This window comes from Sceloporus undulatus, chromosome 1 (assembly GCF_019175285.1).
Source record: "Sceloporus undulatus isolate JIND9_A2432 ecotype Alabama chromosome 1, SceUnd_v1.1, whole genome shotgun sequence".
In the NCBI taxonomy this organism is placed as follows: domain Eukaryota; kingdom Metazoa; phylum Chordata; class Lepidosauria; order Squamata; family Phrynosomatidae; genus Sceloporus; species Sceloporus undulatus.
Genome location: NC_056522.1, coordinates 204,271,751 through 204,291,931, shown reverse-complemented (window position 1 = coordinate 204,291,931; position 20,181 = coordinate 204,271,751). Strand labels below are relative to the sequence as shown.

Genomic DNA, 20,181 nt, shown 5'->3' with positions numbered 1-20,181 from the left:
CAATTTTCAGCTAAATTTTAAATACATATCAGGGTGGGTTGTGGTTTAGGGATACCTGACAGATTGAAAAATAAGAATGGACTGTGTTCAGATCAAGGGTTGCCCCATTCCTGACTTAAACCAACAAAGGAGTCTGAAATGAGATTTTTGAATATAGTATTTAGATCATCTATAACTGATCCTACATTAAAATAAGATGAGTTGCAATATAAAATGCAAAATCTAACCTGTTCTCTGTATCTGCGCTGCATTTTGGAGACATCAGCTCAAAAGATTTGGTAAATTTCACCACCTGTCAAGATTTTTCAAAAATGTAATGAGTTTCCATGTAATAGAAAATACATATTTGGTGATAAACAATAACCACAAAACTGCTTCCTCCACTTACTACATAGAGTACATTCCCTCCACCCTAAATGAACACTCCTAAATTAATTTAAAATGCCTTTACCATGCTATGATTGCCAATATACCACCATACAACCCCGAATACACCTAATTTTGTCTGATTTTAGAAGCTAAGTAGAGTGGAACCTAGTTAGTACTTGGATATGAGATTATCAAAGAATATCAAGGATTTTTAGGAAGGGCAAAAAAAAACCTCTGGAGAGTTACTGCTGATGAAAGATGACAATATGAACATAGATGGACACAGTCCTATGTACCAATAAAGACAAGAAGCCCATCTAGAAGGTACAATCCAAAAGTTAATGACTTTCCCCTTTGCATTCTTTAACAACTTGAATGGTTCTCATAAAAAATCTGAATGGCGAAACAGGTTGATGAAAGAATAAATATTCCCCAGCTCAACATATTTTAAAAGTCATATTCTTATCTATATACCATATATACTCATGTACAAGTCATCCTCATGTATAAGTCAAGGGATATTTTCAGGGTCAAAATCCTGGATGTTGATATGATCCATGGATAAGTCGAGGGTAAACTTAGGGGGCTATAAGGAAAGGGGAAAATACCACTTCCATCCCTCTTTCTCCTTGTCTGGACCTCTCCCAACCGATTCCCAGGTGCTGGAGGAGAGGTTTTAACATCAGACTGAGAAAGGAAATAAGTGGATTTAAATGGAGAGTTGTTTCTATACAAAGCAAGGTCTTGCAAAATGGACTGCAGACAGAAGCAAGTGGTTTTAAATGGAGAGTTTTTTTTTCCATAGGAAGCAAGGTCTTGCAAAAGGGAATACAGAGATGGTTTTAAATTGAGAGTTTTTTTGATAGGAAGCCAGGTCCTACAAAAGGGACCAGAGAGAGAAGCAAGTGGATTTAAAGGGAGAGGTTTTTTCATGGGAAACCAAGGCTTGCCAAATGGACCAGAGAAAGAAGCAAGTGAATTTAAATGGAGAGGTTTTTCCATGGGAAGCCAAGGCTTGCAAACTGGACCAAAGAAAGAAGCAAATGGATTTAAATGGGAAGTTTTTCTAATAGGAAGCAAAGGTTTGCAAAACAGACTGGAGGGGGAAGGAATTGGGGCATGAGGCTTGCTGGCTTTAGGACCTTTCTAAGCACTACTGATGTATTGACCCTTATATAAGTCCACCCAAAATTTTAGGTTCAATTTTGGGGCATAAATTTCTCAATTTATAGTCGAGTATATACGGTATATAGCTTGTTATATACATGTTCTGCCTTTGTTCCACCATGGACCTCAAGAAAGTATACACAGGCTTCCTTATCAGCCTCCCATTCACGTACTGATCTGACCCAAATTACTACTACATCTACATCATCATCATCATCATCTAGTTTCAACAAGTTTGATACGAGAGCCTGTATGCTGTAGCGGTTTGAATTTTGAACTAGGACTCTGGGACACCAGAGTCTGAATCTCTGCTCAGCCATGAAACCCACTGGGTGACCTTGGGAAAGTTATACTCTCTCAGCCTCAGAAGAAGGCCATGACAAACCCTTTCTGATCAAATCTTGCCAATAAAACCCCATGATAGTGACATGTGAAGGTCACTAAAGGTCTGAAATGATTTCAAAGCACACAGCAACAAAGTCTGATATGTCATATGTGTCACCATTCCAGATATCTTAAAATCTAATTGCAGAATAATTAACATAGAATTTCTTCACAAGCTCTAACACTGTACAGGATCAACAGGTTAGAAAAAGAAGGATATAACGATCTCTTTACAATCTTCCCTGACTGTACTGAGTGATGTTTCAAGCATGTAAGGGAAGTTTGGATTTTGGATACCTGCCATCTCTTCTTCAATGTTTTAAAGCAGCAGGGTTGCAATTGCCCTCCTCAGGAGAATTTGGAATGCTACTACTAGTCAAATTTTTATCTTCACCTGGTGGTCCAAGAAAATAAATTTGAAAGTGGAAAAATAGGCAGAAAGAAGTGAGGGAGGAAGGAGGACAGGATGGTGTTTTTTTTCCTGCTTTTCTGTTTTTCCTGTAGCACCTCTAGCCAGGATTAAGTGCTATGTAGCAGTGCTCAGAATTGGGACTCAATAGCAGCACTATCAGCACAGAATGGTGCAAACGTTGTTGTTGTTTTTTTAAAAAATGGGTTCTTAAGGTGCATGCTTGGGTTAAATATAGGTTCCAAGACTAGAAAGGTTTAGGAGTTAATCTGGAATAGACAATTCTGATCTATATGTGACTCATATGTTATAGTGTAATAGTATTACGAATACAGATATAATGCTCCCAACCTTTGCTCAAAAGAGAAAATGAAGAACTTTTGAAGAACTACATCGCAAAGATTTTACCAGTTCTTACGCTGAAGGAAATGAAAGAAAGCATGTAAACCGACACCGCATGAAATCACAAACCTTTACAAGAAATTATAGGTTTCCCACTGCCAGCTTCCTCTAACGCATCAGGAAGATAATTAGGCATTAGACTAGCCACAGACAAACATTGCAATCATTTCCTGGCATCACTCAGACTAGAAGAAACAACATGTTGTCTTTTATAATCGAAATGACATCAACTGACATCAGTCATTCCAACTGCAGTGAGGACACTACAGGGAGGTATTAGGAACCTGAACAATAGTTTATCAGTTAACGTCCTTTCTTTAAAAACAGGATCAGTTCTTTTTCTGTTGTATGTGGGTTTGTTTGTTTGTTGTTGGGTTTTTTTTAAAAAGATATACACATAGAGAGAGAAAATGACATTTATATTTTATTATTCCAACACTTGTCAATGTAAGGAATAGGTGAAGAAATCAAAATGATCCTCTAGCCATTGCTGGACAGCACAGTTGGTCCTCTAGCATTCCTTGCTATTGGCTCTCCTAGCTAGGGCTAATGGGAACCACAGTCCAACAACATCTTGGAGGGGAGTAGCTGCATGATTCCCCATTCCTGAAAGTAAGGGGATTTGCTGCCTAGTTTTGTACCAAAAACAGTAGCCCATATCTATTCTTCCAGCCACTTCCAACCCGTAGGTGCTAGGGCTCTCCAAGCTTCTTAACACCAGAGGGAAGTGACTGACATGCTGATTGACAGCACCAATCAATCATAAATTATATACTGATATAAAGAAAAGAGTGCAGGCTGTCTAGCAAACGGTTATGTGGGTGAGGGAGGGAGCAGTTGTTGTAATTACTATTACATCCAGCAAGGATAAACAAAAAACCTATAACCAAAAAAATATAGGCTATAACCTAGTCAAAAAAAACAAGGAAGTAAATAATAAGGCATTTTCTGTTTTGTCTTAAAAACTGCCTTTCTGCTCCTTTCTTGCACTGTTCCTTCCTTCCTCCTTTCTTTGAGCACAATGAGAGAAGAATAATAACCTAAGGAAGATTTAATTACAGTGCAAAAAGAAGGGAGGAGGAGAAAAATCAAGAAAGGATGCACAGCTACTTAGAAATAATTTGTAACATGTAATTAATTATTTCCCTCAGTAATTGAGGCATAACTAAATTACATTATGAATATATCTTCACTTCTTCTTTTTTGGTGTTCTCATAATGTTTAGGGATTTTTAGGGGGAGGTTATTTTAGGGAATGTGGTTTCCAGAAGCAGTGGAGGAAAAATGTTACATGGTTCAAAGTTCTGTCTCATGCTTTGCTTCATGCTCTGTTGTGGGTGTTGAGATCAGAATGAAATAGATCAGTGAAAAGTGTGTTTTGTACCAAGGCTAGAAACTTGTAGCATTCAGATATGTGTTTTTAAGTATCTAAAAGTAACTGCTTTTGATATTTTTGAGAAACAGAAAAGCAAAGAAGTACACTATAACCATAACTACTATTGGTGTCATGGAACTAAGTGTAACTAATCACTTTTCAGAAATAACTCTCTAAGCTCTGTCTCAGCTAAATAAGCCAAGAATGTATATACAGTAACATGGAAATTTTATGTTCACAACTACAAATCTAATACAACCATTTTTAAAGTGCTTTCTTGCACAGACAGTCTCATTCTGTCACACTAATACATATATTCATCCTGCATCAGGTGCACAAAAGCTTATTTCAGCTTTCTCCAACCTGAGCTCTTCTAGAAATTTTGGACCGAAGCTTCCATCACCATCTGCCGGGCTAGTTAATAGTCAGGATTACAGTTGAGGCTTCTGGGCTAAAACCCAGCTGAAACAGAGATTTGCACATAGCCCCTTCCACTTGCCAGGAGCAGATCCCAGCAAAACTGGAGTTTTTGCACTCTTTTCTCCTACCTGCAGATGACCCATGGCAACTGAAGACTCAGAACAAGGCCCTGAGCTATAATAACAGAATCCTAGGTTGGAAGGGACCACAAGAGTCACATGAACCAACCAATGCCATGCAGGGCACACTGTAAATCTTGCAGCCATATTCAGGATGATGAGAGTACAAAACGACTGGAGGGGTGAAGGTTGGAGAAGGCTAGCTTATGCCATAAAAAATTATCAGACTTTAAGGTGCTACAAGACATTTTACTGTTTTTGCTGCAACATAATGATGTTTACATGTGCTAGTTGTCACACATGTAAACCTTCAAACAAACTTCAAAGCATTAGGCCATACTGTGGCAACATCTCTACTGATTGAAACAAAAATGGCAGAAAATGTTGGTGGTACCTTTTAGGATCAAAGGTTCTTCTTCAAACAAAAGCTTTTTCAAAAAGGCAGACAGGCAAGAGAGAATGACAACATAAGACTCAGCAGTTTACAGGTGCATCTACACTGTAGAAATAATACAATTTGACACCATTTTAACTGCCATCCTATAGAATCTTAGGATTTGAAGTTTTGTAAGGCACCAGCACTCTGGCAGAGAAGGCCAAAGACCTTGTAAAATTACAAATCCAAGTATTCCATAGGATGGAGCTACACACTTAAAGTGGTGTCAAACTGCATTATTTATTCAGGGCAGCTGCACCCTACATGTTGCCTTCAGACTGCATGTCAAAAAGAGTACATAGATTTAGGTCAATTTAATAAATAATAATAATAAATAATAATAATAATAATAAATAAACTGTTTATTTATATACCGCTTTTCCTTGAGATCAAAGCGGTTCACATCAGGTAAAACTATGACAAACGTCATAATATAGTATAAAAACAGTTAAAATATTCAATTACAATCATAAATATTCAATAAAATATCTAAAATAAGAAATTAAGTGGTCAAAATTATAGGCTATCAAGTATCTTAATCTAATTGGGGAATATTTCTCTAAAAAGAGTCGGGAGGGTATGCTTGCTGGAATTTAGGCTGCTAAGGCACCGCTTACAGAAGTCCTGGTCTTGCCGAGAACAAGAAACAAAAGGAAAAGTAATAACATTTGCTTCTCCATTTGAGAATACGAAAGATAGCACCCCTACCATTCCCTCCCTCAATTTCTCAAGCTTGCCTCTGTCTAGTGCTGTGATGGTGAACCTATGGTATGAGTGCCAGAGATGGCACACGACACCATTTGGCCCAGCACCTGGCTGAGAGAAGCGTCTGTTCCTCCTACTCCCAGAGCTTTCCTGGCCTCCGGCTGCCTCTCTAGAGAAGTCCCACCCCCAGATGGTGGAAGTCCTACCCCAGAGGGCAGAAATAACACCTAGTGCTGGAAAAACTTTTAGTTGAGGCACTCGGCCCCAAAAAGGTTCACCGTCACCGGTCTAGTGCATAACTGACAAGTTATTTGATTGGAAGAGAGCATTGAATTCTCCAGACATCCTCTATATTTAAACAGACACTAATCCTCTTTGCATATCCTCCCACCCTGAGGCCTTGCCATCAACAACAGAACAATACACAGATTAACATGCGAATCACTCCTCCCTACCCAGGGTCACATAGTATATACATACACCCCACTCTTGTCCATGCCAGCATTCTCTGAAGATGCCAGCGAAACGTTAGGAATAAACTCTTCTAGAACATGGCTACATACCCCCCAAAAACCCACAAAAATCTATCCTCTATATTGTCACTGCTGAATATAAAGTTTCATGCTGGATCAGGCAAAGCAGGTCAATAGAACAATTCCTCAGAACATAAATCCCAGCACAATGGTACAATCTCCTCTTCCTCAAAGTAGGATCTTACTGATAAATGGTGAAGTGTGGTATTCTTACAGTCACAGAAATGCAGAAGTAGCCACTTTAACAATAGAACATGTTTCTAAGTCTCCACTGTGGTAATATCTTAGTACAGTACTACCATTCAGAAACATAGTTACCTAATATGATATAGAAAGTTAAAAACACACACAGGTGTGTTTGAGGAAATGTTATTTTATAATTATCAGTCTACATTTTGTCCTAATTTTTCAAAAGGTGTGCAAGTGAGACATTTCCAATGAAATCAGAGGCAGGCCTTTTGTATTGCAGTTATGGATTTGCCCAGGGATGTGGTGACGTAGTGTTTAAGCCGCCAGTTCTGACAATCAAAAGATTGGAAGGTTGGCAGTTCGAGGCCTGAGTGGTGCATGATGGGGTGAGCTCCTGTCACTAGTCCCAGCTTCTGCCAACCTAGCAGCTCCAAAGCATGCAAATGCAAGTAGATAAATAGGTACTACTTCAATGGGAAGGTAACAGTATTTGGTGGAGCTGTGCTAGCTACATGACCACTACAGCAGTCCTTGGACAATGCTGGCTGCTGTTCAGCTTTCTAAAGGAGATGACCACTGCCCCCTACAGTCAGTTATAACTAGACATTCATGTCAAGGGACTACTTTTACCTTTGGCTTTTGTGGATTTGTAACCTAGAGTTTTGCTGCTGCTGTGTGCCTTCAAATCATTTCTGACTTGCAGCAACTCTATCATCTTAGTGATAGGGTTTTCTTGGCAAGATTTGTTTACAGATGTGAACAAATCTTGCCTTCCTCTTCCTTCTTTGCCTGCCTTCCTTCCTTCTTTGCCTTCCTCTTAGGCTGAGAGGTCTTCCTCTGAGGCTCCAAGGTCACCCCATGGAGTTCCAGGGCCATGTGGGTATTTGAACCCTGGTCACTAGAGTCATGGGTCAATGCTCAAACCACTACACACCACTACATTTAGTGTAGTCACTAAGACTGGATAGAGTTACTGTAAGACTATTTAAATGCCTGCCCTCAGCCCACCTTAAAACCCAGCAGCTAGACTGGGCAAAGGAGGTCCATTCTGCTTCCAATGGGTGCACAAGGAGGATGACATTTCCATCCCTTCTCACCAGCAAGCAAGGGTGCAACAATCAGAAGCAAGACCCACCACAGCCACATTCACTGGTAGGAAGAGGCTGGCAAAGTCGTCCTCTTTTTGTCCTGATTGGCAGCTGAACAGACGTCTTTCTCCCAATGTAGCTGCTGGCTGTTAAAGTGGGCTTGGACAGGGGTCAGACAATCTTTATGCATATGTAACTAAGGCACTTTACAGACCGCCCAAAAGGGCAGTCTGCCGGCACCAGTGTTTGTGGTGTCATTGGCGCACTTGCGGCGTCATAATGGCGCCGAGACGTGCGGACGCTAAGGAAAGGACACCCCTTCCTAACCCTAGTATGTGCCGAGTACATACTTTTTGGCGGTGTGGAACCCACCTAAGTAACTGATGAACGATCACAGCACACATCATAATTACTCAATGATTTAAAAAAAGGTTTACATTTAATCATTGTAACTCTGTTGATTAAGAAGAAGAACAACACCCAAATTACAACAAATCCTTGATAGATGATAAATCAAGAATGCCTGCCTCTAGACTGAGATTTTCAAAAAGACAGCTACTCCATTTTTTTCCTCCATGATCTTTTTTTTTTTTTTTTTTTTTTTGGTAGAAAGATAAAAGACAAGAGAAAGCATCCAGAAAATGTAGCAGGTTTACAAGGGGAAGATTACAAAGGGAAGATTACATCAACTGCACCTTCTATGAAGTTTTGTGAACGAGGCAGGACAATTGTGCAACCATAGCCTCATTTGAGAAAAATCCTTGATACTCAATTAGAGTCTATGATAAAAGCTCCCTTTAAGTCTTCATTATCAGTACAGTATCAGACATTTCTTTCTCTAAGATTGGCCTGTCAACATTTTGAATTGTAACCATTAATTTAAACCATGTATCTGATGAAACAGTAAGAATGAGCAGGCTAAGCAGATAAAAGAAGACCAAGCTCCTCAAATGTCAAGCCTTGCCTTTGTGCATTTGCTACAGGCAAATATGGAAAGGATCCAGAAGGAGCTGAAAAGACAAACGGTGGCATCCAGTGTTGCCTGCCAGCATTAGAGAAAAGTGTGACTTATCTTTGCCTGAGCATGACTTTGAACATACAGATTTCTGCCACAGGCACAACAATGGTCAGCACTACAAAACTGTCAGTTTAATACAATGTATTTTTTAAATTGCTGAAGGTGTGCAACTAGTCCTCCAGAAGAGATGGCTCTGTTCACAGCTCCCCCAGTGCATGAGACATTGTCACTTACACTGAAGTTCATGGGGCAGCTGATGGAAGCAGGAGCTCCATCTAAAGATTAACTGATTTAAAGGCACACTCCAATCCTAGGCTGGAAAGTATCTGTAAAAAGAGAGTTCAGTACATGCCTCTTTCCTGGTTATCTAAAGCAGCCACTGGAGATTAGGGCAGCAGGTGACAACCCCCCAAAAGTGGAGGTGTGCAATTTTGAGGCTTGTTGGAGAATTCACCTCACTAGGCATCAGGTATGGACAATCCCTGTGCTATACGAGCTCATGAATGACACACTCATTTTCAATCATTTACAATTGGTCCCTGGAGTTTGAAAAGTCTTGCTGCTACTGCAAGGTAAAAAGTGTTAACTTATAGTGACTTTATCATCACATCAAAATAACAGTGTGAAATGGGTCTTCATATCTATGACATTAGGTCATTCTTTCCTTCTGGTGATATAAAATTATAAATAAAAGCAAAGAGCTGTCTTGCTCTTTCTGAGTCCTTACTTTTATACCATACATCCAAGCAATGCATGTTGTCCCTTTTGTTGTACTACTGTCCTTTCTGATTATACAGACTTCATTAGAATTATATTATAAAAATAAGTAAGGCCAGGCTTCATTTTATCATCCAATCTGTTTAAAATGTATGCTACACATACCATACATAAAGCAGGATTAGACTCAAAGGAAGAAAGAGTGAGGAAGGAATATCAACAATTTAAGTCTAAGATATGCAGATGACACCTTACTATCAGCAGAAAAAAGCAAAGATTTGGAATGATTGCTGAAGAAAATCAAAGAAGAAAGTGCAAAAGCAGCTTTACAACTGAACATTAAGAAAAATAAAATAATGACCACAGATTATTTGCATAACTTTAAAGCAGACAATGAAGATCTTGAAATACTTCAAGACTGTGTCCATACCTTGGCTCAGTCATTAATCAGAAAGACTTTGGTTAAGAAATCAGAAGACTAAGATTAAGACTAGGACAGAGTAGAATGCCTTCAAGAAGCACTCACAGATGTAAACAAGAATTCTCCATAGGGTTAAATATGTTCATTATGCAAAATGTTAACAAAAATACAAATGGGAGGAAGGCAGTTCTATGGCAAAGGTGCCCGAAATGACTTAGCCACACAGGGAGAAATGATCATTTCCTTCTTCACATTCACACTTCCCTCCTGATCACTGCCTGAAAGTGTTCTGCGTACATCTTTGAGCATCAGTCTTGCCTTGCCTTTCTCATTCAGGACTGACTGCTATCCAAAAGTGGCCTAGGCAGATTGATGCCCAATATCATATACCTGGCCTAATCCTCAGGAAATAGTAGCAGTGGTGGTAATGATTGGAACAGGACTCACAATTACAATTTTTGACCAAGCAAAGTCATTGAAAATTTATTCACCATGTATAAACATATGCATGTCTTAACTTTGGTCTTTGCAAGGGCATTCACAGAGTAGTATCTATGACAGAGCACAAAATATTTCCTCAAGGAAAAAAAGATACCATGCCATTGGTACATCTACTACCTTTTCCAAAACTACTACTTACTGGTGATTCAATGTCTTCGAGAAGCAATACTGAGCAGCGCTCACACTTTAGGAGAGTCTGGGCTCGATGCATAATTTTCTTCACAATTTTCTCTAAGTCTGTCTGTTCTTCAAAGAGGTCATTAACCACCTCCAGCAAGGCCTGTATACATGGAATTGAAAGCTATCACCATCTATTGCAAAAGGTAATAAATACATTACTGTGTGACTTCTGCAACAAAGGTTATAAAAGACACCAGTTACTGATTCTGTTACACTTGTTAGCCTTCTTGTATGTAAATTTAGGTGCATAAATAGCAAAGGACAACTACCTCTTATAACACCAAAGAATAATACTTGGAATTTTCTTGAAGGGAGAGTTATTTCTACGCTTTTCATTTGGCCCTAGATGAATCATGCCCAGTTATGAAACATAGGTCCAAAACATACTGCAGAAATAATCCAGTTTGGGATCGCTTTAACTACCCTGGCTCAATGCTAGGGAACTCTGGGAACTTTAGTTTTGTGAGACATTTAGCCATCTCTGTTAGAGAGCTCTGGTACCACAATAAACTACAATTCCCAGGATTCCCTTGCACTGGACCAAATCAGTTAAAGCAATCTCAAACTGAATTATTTCTGCAGTGTGTTTTGGGCCATAATGGTACTGATTCTGGTGGAGGCTGCTCCATGTTAATTTTCAGTCACGGATTAAAGAAAAAGACACTTCATCCTCAGTGTGGTTTTCCCAATATGGCACCCTGCTGCTGATTTGATCTATAACTCTCATCATCTTTGACTACTGATTATACTGACTGGGGTTGATGGGAGTTACAGTACAAAGTGTCTTAAGCTATCATCTTGAGGAAGGCTGCCCTAATGACACCCAAAAGAATTACAGTTGCACTGTAGCCTGTAGTTACATAAACCTGGTGTAATACAGTAAAACCTGTATTATTGAGTTCAGGATGGAAACCATTTGCAGTTGCTCTAAAACTAGAGACGCAAAACAAATTTATTTTCATAAGGTCACAGCTACACTCCTCCAGATTTCACTATCTAATTTATGTGTTTCACAATGCAAATTCTTTTCTTCTCAGTTCTTACACATCCCATATGTTTTAATATAACGTGTCAAATTAATTCTCAGTAGCAGTCAACTAAGTCTTTGGAGGTTGACCAAACATTAATGTGATCTGCTGTTATATGCCTCTGCATACCACAGTGGCATTACAGTTTAGCATATCAGTGAATAAATATCAGGTAAAAATAGAACAATTCGAAACTTTGAAACTGAGTTTAGGAGAAACTAAGCTAAATGTAGGTATATTTAGTAGTGGTTAGGTATTGGAGAATTGTTTGCGTATCACACAGCCCACTCAAGCCTTATCCCCTTATAGGCAGTCTGCTTCCTTCAGATGTGGTTGGTGTGGCCACACTGTAGCAAAATCTACTTCAAGGATTGGGAGTAGGGCCAGCCTTATGAAGAAAATACATCTCTGTGGCTCACCAAAGTTTGGAGCCTGTTTATTTGCTCCAGTGACTCCTTTACAGTATATGCTGTTTGTTTTTTTCTGTTACAACTGATGCTTTGTTTTGTACAATCATTGATTTGGGGATTTAAAGCTCCTACTTTATAAATAGAGATCCCGCACATTTACTCCTTGTATCTCACAAATTTGGGCTCCTCAAGAATGTCATCAGCTAAAACAGAGTTCAGATGGACACCGTGGAACAATCATATCTGCAACTTCATCTAAGCCATTTCTCTTCACAGGTTTTTCCACCGAGTCCTCCCAAGTTTTTTCCTAATGTTTTGTCCTCTCTCATGCCAAATCATGGATGTATGAAGTTGTGATACAGTCTCCTGTTGCTCACTAAAAATGTGTGTCAGCTCCTTTATTTCCCCTATCTCCCACTGTGCTGGCAAATGTCACCCATATGGAGGGGAGATCAAAACAGCTGAAATGTCAATAAATGAAAGCCAGAAAATTTATTTCTACCAGTCAGGCCCCACAGAATACAGGAAAGCACTTTGTAGTGGCTGTGCAATGTGTTCTCATAAGTTACATGCTGTAAAGCCTTGCCATTTAAATCAAAAACTCTTGGCATAATAAAATTAGTGGAAAGGAATGACTACTGGAAGCAATGAGCAAAAATATCAGCAAGCTAAAGTAGAAAGAGAACTGCAAGTTACAAGCAGCTCTTGAATGTGATACAAAAATATGAAGAATGGGAACATAAAATATACAGTAATACAACTGTTTGCATCTTTAGTTAGAATTGGCTGAACTGTGTTCACTAGACCTTATTCCTGGCTAAGTTTGAGTACAGACTTTATCTGAAAATAAAGTCAGTGGAGTGTCATGAAACTGGTTTCTGAGTAGATATGTACAGAAGTTCATTGTTAATTTGCTCCAGGTATCTGATGGCACTAATACGAAAACAAAAACATGGACAGGTGATATCGTATGAAGTGTGTTCACTAATCAAGATTTTGAAGTGTTGAAGTGTTACTTATTTGTAAATGACCACTTGGCCATTTACCATGTGGTTGTGTGAGATGGTATATTATGTAAAAAAAAAAAAATAAGTTGCACTGTCCCAAGCTGCAACTTTCACTTACCCTGCTTCTATCATACTCCTTCCTGGAAGCAGCAAACAGCTGAGCATTAGAAATAGCAATCCCACAAAATGGAAGATACATTTCCATTACCTAGAGCAAACAGAAAAATCAGCTCATTAAAAGTTGTTGCAATTAAAATCTTTCACCTACTTCTTACAGAAGTAGTATATATATTTCTGAGCTGACTCCAATGGTCTGTATCTGTGCTCAAAGGGAAGGAAGGAAGGAAGGAAGGAAGGGATTTTTGAAACCACCACCATTCCCCTCTGAATAGAAAATCAGAGGTCAAAGATATGATAGCGAATTCAAAAACCAACATGGCCACTTCCATTAAGCAGCTGCATGTGTGCCCTGTTTCATGGGCTACAATTCGACCCTCCAAAAGGTTTCAAGGATGGATGGTACTCTGGTAGCAGTCAAGTCTTCCTTTCCCTATCTATCTATCTATCTATCTATCTATCTATCTATCTATCTATCTATCTATCTATCGTCTATATAATGTCAGCTTTGGTGGCATAACAGAAGAAATTGAATTCTGGCCACTGTTATCATCCTTCATTCGTGTGCCCCAGCAGGCTCCATTCATAAAGACACTCTGGCCCTATACAGACAGCCAAAATAAAGCTGCTTCAAGTCACTTTGGAGGTATGGTGTTTACATGATGCATGCATCCTAAGAGTCTGGAAGCTGCATCAAAGCTGCATTCCAGTCCTTAGGACTGGACTGTGGCTTTGGTGCGGCTTCTGGACTCTTAGGACGCATGTATCATTGAAATACCATACCTCCAAAGTGTCTCGAAGCAGCTTTATTTTGGCTGTCTGTATCAGGCCTCTGAAAAAATAAAGATAAGAGCAGTTAGAGGTTCCCCCTTTCTCTTCTGCTGATGGTATTTAATTTTACTGATCTGCTAGCAGCTTTTACTGTTAAAAAAGAGGGGGAATTAAGACACTGACATGAAATGGATGCCATAAATTACTTTGTAATATGTCCACTTCCATTCTCTTTAGGCAATCAGAATAGGATGTTAATATGCATTCTTTGCTTATTTCATTCTTGCTTGCAAGAATTAAAAGTTTCAAAAGTTTTCTACTCACTGGGTGAGACTGAGAGTTTTTACTCATTTTTCAACAACTTTTCATATTTTTCTGCATAAATATTCTGCAAAATATTTGTTAGCAGCAAAATATTGCTTATGTGAAGAATAATCTTTTGGGGTAGAAAAAACTGTAGTTTTCCACATAAAGTATGTTTTTAATAATAATAATAATAATAAAGTTTTTATTTATATCCCGCACCTTCCTTCGATCAGGGCGGCTTACAGTATAAAATTTAAAACAACAATACATACAATAAAATCCAAAATACATCACATATAAACAATAATAAAAAACACAGGCTAAAAGCCCCAAAGCCCTTCCTCTTGGCCACGAAAGAGGAGGGAGGCCCACAGGATTTTTAATCGGGGAATGCCTGTTGGAACAGGAAGGTCTTCAAATCCTTCCTGAATTGAGCCAGGGTGGTAGTCGAGCGGAGCTCAGTGGGCAGCGTATTCCAAAGGGCTGGGGCAGCAGTGGAAAATGTCCTCCTTGTGGTGGAGGACAATCTAGCCCCAGGCACCTTCAGTAGCTGCTGCCCAGATGTCCTGAGGGTGCGAGGCGGAATGTACGGGGAGAGGCGGTCCTTTAGGTAACCTGGACCCAATTTTGTCACCAGAATGTTGGGTTTTTTAAAATACAAAACCCACTAAAAGTAAATAAAAGCACTAATGTAAAATGTAAAAAAAGCACTTTTTTAAAATCTGTGAACTGCCTTGGGTCCTTTTCTGGGAGAAAGGAAGCACAGAAATGAAATGAAATGAATAAATTTTGCCAGCGGAACTACCCACCATTATGAATTCTATAGTATCAATTAACTAATTAATGCATAATAATAACTTCTGCATTAATCAGGCTATCCAGTGAGTTGGACCACCTCACTAGAAAAACCAATAGGTTAATAACTTAAGAAGGTAATTAATTACTTATATCTAACCTCTGAGCATTCAATCACTTGAGTTTCTACCAGGTATCTGAAGTGGCACTACTGACACACATTTTTAACATCTCCGCATGAACTTCAGATGTTTCAGATTGTCTAATTCAAGATTTACTTTAGCATTTCTTCAGCATACTGTAATTAGGTGGTGAACACTTTTTTTCTGGTTATGGAAACTTATCCTGGAACTAGCACAAAAACAAAAACCCCAATGGTTGAAGCTTGGTATCAATGTCAGTTACCTTAAATCCAGACTCAAAAACTGCTGCGCCCACCTAGCAATATATATCAGCAGATATGTTTATAAAAAGGAAACTTTAAAAATAACCTACACAACTTCAATTTCAGTTTTTTTGAACTTCAATGAAGATTGCTGATATATTGTATTTCCAAGCAGGAGTTTAAACCCAGCCTGAGGCTACAATCTTTGGTTCTCTAAATTAAGGATAAAATAAACTTAAATTAGAAGACAAAACAGAAATAGTTCAAAAAGAGGATTTTAATATCTTCAGCAGTCTTTGAATTCTACACATCAAAGGGAAGAATCCTATTGCATTTTGGATTATTTTCGTCATGGTTCCCCTAGGAATATGTAGAATATCTGTAGAAAAATGGTAGATTTTAACATGAACAAAACCAAGCAAAAACAATTTCTCAGTAGGAAATTCAGTTGTATTCTAAGGAAAATGTATTCTACAAAAAAGGAGTAGCATCTAAAACCACCGAGAAGGAGAGCAGTAGAACAATAGACAATGAGGAGTTTTCTGAGCCTGAAAGCTAGTTCCATATCTTAGATGGACTATATATAGTCTCAGGACTATGTGTTCATCTGCAAATCTATACCCATTTGGCCAGATGGAATCCATAGGGAACTCTGTGGGACTTACTCCCAGTGGTGGAGTAACCTCATCCCCAAAACAGGTTCAACACTTTGAATATTATAAAGGAGCTATTCAAACTTATAGTTTACACTAATACAGTACCTCGGACATATTCAGCACCCTCACTGGCATCTGCTAGTGATAATTTCTGAGCAGACATACATAAGATTTTGCTGCTCTTCATAAGAAGAGCCATGCTTGATCAGGTGAAAGATCTATCTAGCCCAGCCACAACTTCACAGAAAGTGATAATAATTCAACATTGACACAAAAAGGAGAAAGGGAGGAGGGAAAAAAAGTTAGCAGTACCTTTAAGACTAACTGATTTTTAAAAAAATTTAATTGGGTGATCATATCTCCCTGTTTGAATCAGCCCAGGCTCTGAGATCTTCAGAAGACACCCATTTCTCGAATATTGTTGTTCTTGTTCTTTAGCATGAGTTTTTGTGAATTTAACTCCACTTCTTCAGACACAATACAGAGGGATTTTAAAGCCTCAAGTTATTTAACATATTTATACAGTTGTAGGAGTGGGATATAATGTAATAGGATCCAGAAAGATGCCAAAATGTACAATTTAAGAGACAGACATTATTTCACATAGAGATTATCACCCCATTTCTCTACTCCAAAATTATTTTGCTGGCATACCCATGATAAGTAAAACATTTGCATTACTTTGTGTCATTCTTTGCTGTAGAAGAAGATGGCCTTCAGCTTACAGTGAATGTTTACAAGTTAAATTTTAGTTTATCAGTCTATGCCCTCCATTTAACCCTAGTTACTACAAAGGTCAAATGGAGGTGCAAACTAAAATGTCTTTCAGCAACGTTTGTTCTTACTCTGTCCTGACAAATAATAGTAACAATACTACCTTACATACCTTGAATTTCAATTGAAAAATTAAAACTATTGCACAATAGCCAAGCACTTGAGCCTTTTCACCTCAAAATTGTCTTCATCTATTATAGTGGTCAGTTATTGTAATAAAATGAGCACTGAAGTAAATGCGTAAGTAAAAAATGGTACTATTCTATCTAGATTCAAATCCAAATTTGAGGTGATGTCATGAAAGGAAGGCTATGTGCATGCTATTTTATTTTGTTATGGCCCAGGATCAACAGCAATTTGAGATCTCCAGGTATAGTGACTCTGAGCAGAGATCTGATCAATCCTGGGTTGTCTTGAACTGGGGGGCTTCTCTCTCAAATCCCTATGAATCCCTGTTCATAGCCCTCTAACTCAGACCTCAGACTGCTTTAATGAGCATGGAGGCCATGAGATACATCCCACATTTTATTTCTTATTCTTTCAGTCCTCAACTCAAGAAGCTAGAGTCTACAGAAGAGTACAGGGAACAGTACAATTTACTCTGGAGCATGTGGAGATTTATATCATGGCTTGGATATAAATCGTTGTCAAACAATCAGTTCAGTTAGGGGAGCTGCAGGATTGTACTTAGTGGTCCTGAAACTGAACCTCAAGTCCCAGCTTGTACCCATGGTCAAGTTTGGAAATAATAAAATAGAAGTAATGACACTGCCTGTAATGCATTATGTTTGGGGGTATTTTTTTTTTAAAATAACAAAATGACTGATAATAGAGTTCCTTTTTGTTTAAAAAAAGTATAATGAACAATGAGCAATTAACTCATAAAACCCATTCTTTGGGGGGAATCATGTGGGGTTTTTTTGTCTATTTTTGTATTTCTAACATTTAATTTTAAAAGAAAGGAAACAGTAACATGCCAGTAATGTGGCACAATTCAAATAACAAGCCAAACCATCAAGTCACATAAAATAAAACAACTAATCCAATGTTTCGAGATAAGCTTCCAGGCTCTGCCTGTCATACTGGCTACAATGCTAAATGTATTCTGTGTTGGACCTGCTCCTATAGGCTGGCTTGCTTTGTGCCATCGCATCTAAGCTGTTGCTTAGAGCAGATGAATCTCTGATGGAGCAGGACACGTCTTACTTTATCTGCAGTATTTTCCTCCTCTCTTCCTCTGAAAGCACTCTTTGGAAGCACTTGTAAAAACAACCCAATGCACTAAAGTATTTTAAAATTTAGTTAGATTGACCTGCTGATGCCAAAATAATAGTTGCAGATATAGACTGTTTCATAGGGTCAACAAGGAGAAAGGAAACACATTAAAACAATCTAAAGAGTGGGTACAGATTTAAATATAGAGGAGATCCATTTATTTCAGTGAGTCTACTCTAAGGATTATTTCACTTGGATCAACTACTTCATTTTTATCTTAGAGAAAAGAGTTCAGCTGATATGTTTCCTTTCAGTCAAAAAACAATGGTGCTAGGTAATTGTGTGTTCTCTGTTGTTGATGATTATGATGATGCTATGCATTCACAAAGCAAAGCTATTTATACCCTGCTTCTGTTATTTCTGAACATATACACTAATGACTACAAAATGGAAAAGACGTGTGCATTCATCTTTAAAAGTCAAGACCCTTAAATCAGCCTGACAACTGCATCTTGGGCACACAGAATGTCAGAGGACTGTATATTTTCATTTCACGTCAAGCAGCTCCATGTTGTAGGCCTGTGGAAGCCTGTAGTTGTAACTAATTCTGCACTGTATACATAAAATACACACAGGGAAATTCACACACCTTGTAATTTTTTTGCATTTTATTATTATTATGTAAGCTTTGCAAGCTTTCATCACGAACAACAAACTGATACTACTACTATGTCAAGAAGATCGGTTTTTAATCAAAGAACAGCAATGGTTTAAATTAATGCCATGTAACAGTAAAGAAATGTAACCATAAGTACAAAGAAATGGAACCAATTTCTTACTTTGTAAAAGACAAAGGAAACAGGAGTGCAATGCAGACATTGTTAATTAGATTTGGATAAGAGTAGCTCTGCCCCTTAATTATTTATTTAAAATAATTCAACATGAAATCCAGGGTGGGATAAAACAGCTGAAAAGCAACTGTATTAATGCTCACCAGCTACTTAAAGAGGAGGGCACATACATGAATATCTAAATATAGAATTAATAATTTACTGCAAATTAATAATTTACTGATAACTGGAGCATATTCTTCTGTCAAACTGTGCCATAAATCCAGTGGGTGTCACTTCAGAGGGCTATACAATCATGTGGGCATGGAAAACCAAGAGCTCTTTGAAGAAAAGGGAGGGCCTACTGTCATTCAGAGTTGTTCAAAAACTTTAGTCCCATTACAAAACTTCACACACCCAGAAGCCAAAATATAAGAACTTTATCACATGGGCCCTAGAACGGGCCCGTCGTGTTCCAAAAAGGGGGAATGATGAGAACAGGATGGGGCTAAGAATGGATCTTACCACACAGGGGAACACCGCTGCTGCCAACTGACGTTCCCATCGCGTTCGACATCCGTCCCAGAGGGGGCGATTTTTGAGAACTGTTCAAAAGTGTTCTCAAAAATCGCCCCCCTCTGGGATGGATGTTGAACGCAATGGGAACGTCCAGCAGCAGTGGTGGTATTCCTCTGTGCGGTAAGATCCGTTCTTAGCCCCATCCCGTTCTCACCACGGCCCCATTTGGGGGGCTAAGACAACCACCAGTTGCAGCATCAGGATTTCTAGAACAATCCTGTCCCACCTACTGTTATGGCTGGTGCTGAAATCCTGCTCCTGAGGGTTTCCCAGATGTACAGAGCAAGTTTTTAAATGTTTTTAGCACACACCACATGGTCCAAGAGAGAGGAAGAATGTCCTCTCATAGAAGGGATGGAATGAAAGCACTGGATAGTGGCCTTTAAATATGAGCCTTACAGGTAGATGATATTAAATATTTCCCAGATAGCACTTAACCACTGGCTTTTACTACAGTTGTTGACAGCACAGATTGTTAGGTAAATGAAATGGTTTATATGGTCTAAATTTTTCCCATTGCTTATGAATACCATTCCTTCCCTGTTGTTAAGAACCTAATGGCACTGAAAGCATTGGGGCATTCCAACCTTGGAGTGTACCAAATCAACAGTAAGACTGTGCTGTGAGTGGCTTTCTAGTCGGCTTGGAAGAGTCACTAAACTTGCTATTTCACATTAATTCAGGAAGGAAGGAAGCCTTTGTTTCATCCTATGGAATCTTCTACACATATGACTATCAATAGAGATAATATAATCAAAGAACTTTAAATTTGGGGGCATGCTCTCAAATAAGAAGCTTCTGGCAAACCAAAACAATTGGAAGCAAAAAGAAAATTCGAAAAATCTATTTGTGTATCATTTTTAAAAACACCTCTGA

At 38.6% G+C, this 20,181-nt stretch overlaps 1 protein-coding gene across 5 annotated transcripts in view; it reads right to left on the bottom strand.

Moving 5' to 3' along the window:
* PDE11A (phosphodiesterase 11A) overlaps positions 1-20,181 on the bottom strand; it is a 206,106-nt gene that overhangs the window by 99,450 nt on the left and 86,475 nt on the right. For 4 of the 5 annotated variants that reach the window (XM_042445148.1, XM_042445145.1, XM_042445146.1 and 1 more), the window contains exons 3-5: positions 12,996-13,085; positions 10,392-10,532; positions 228-292 (exon numbers count right to left, since the gene is read on the bottom strand). In XM_042445148.1, the coding sequence (XP_042301082.1) occupies positions 228-292; positions 10,392-10,532; positions 12,996-13,085 (296 nt within the window). Of the gene's footprint in view, positions 1-227; positions 293-10,391; positions 10,533-12,995; positions 13,086-18,735; positions 18,785-20,181 lie in introns of those variants that run through there. The other variant, XM_042445149.1, reaches the window with a different exon arrangement.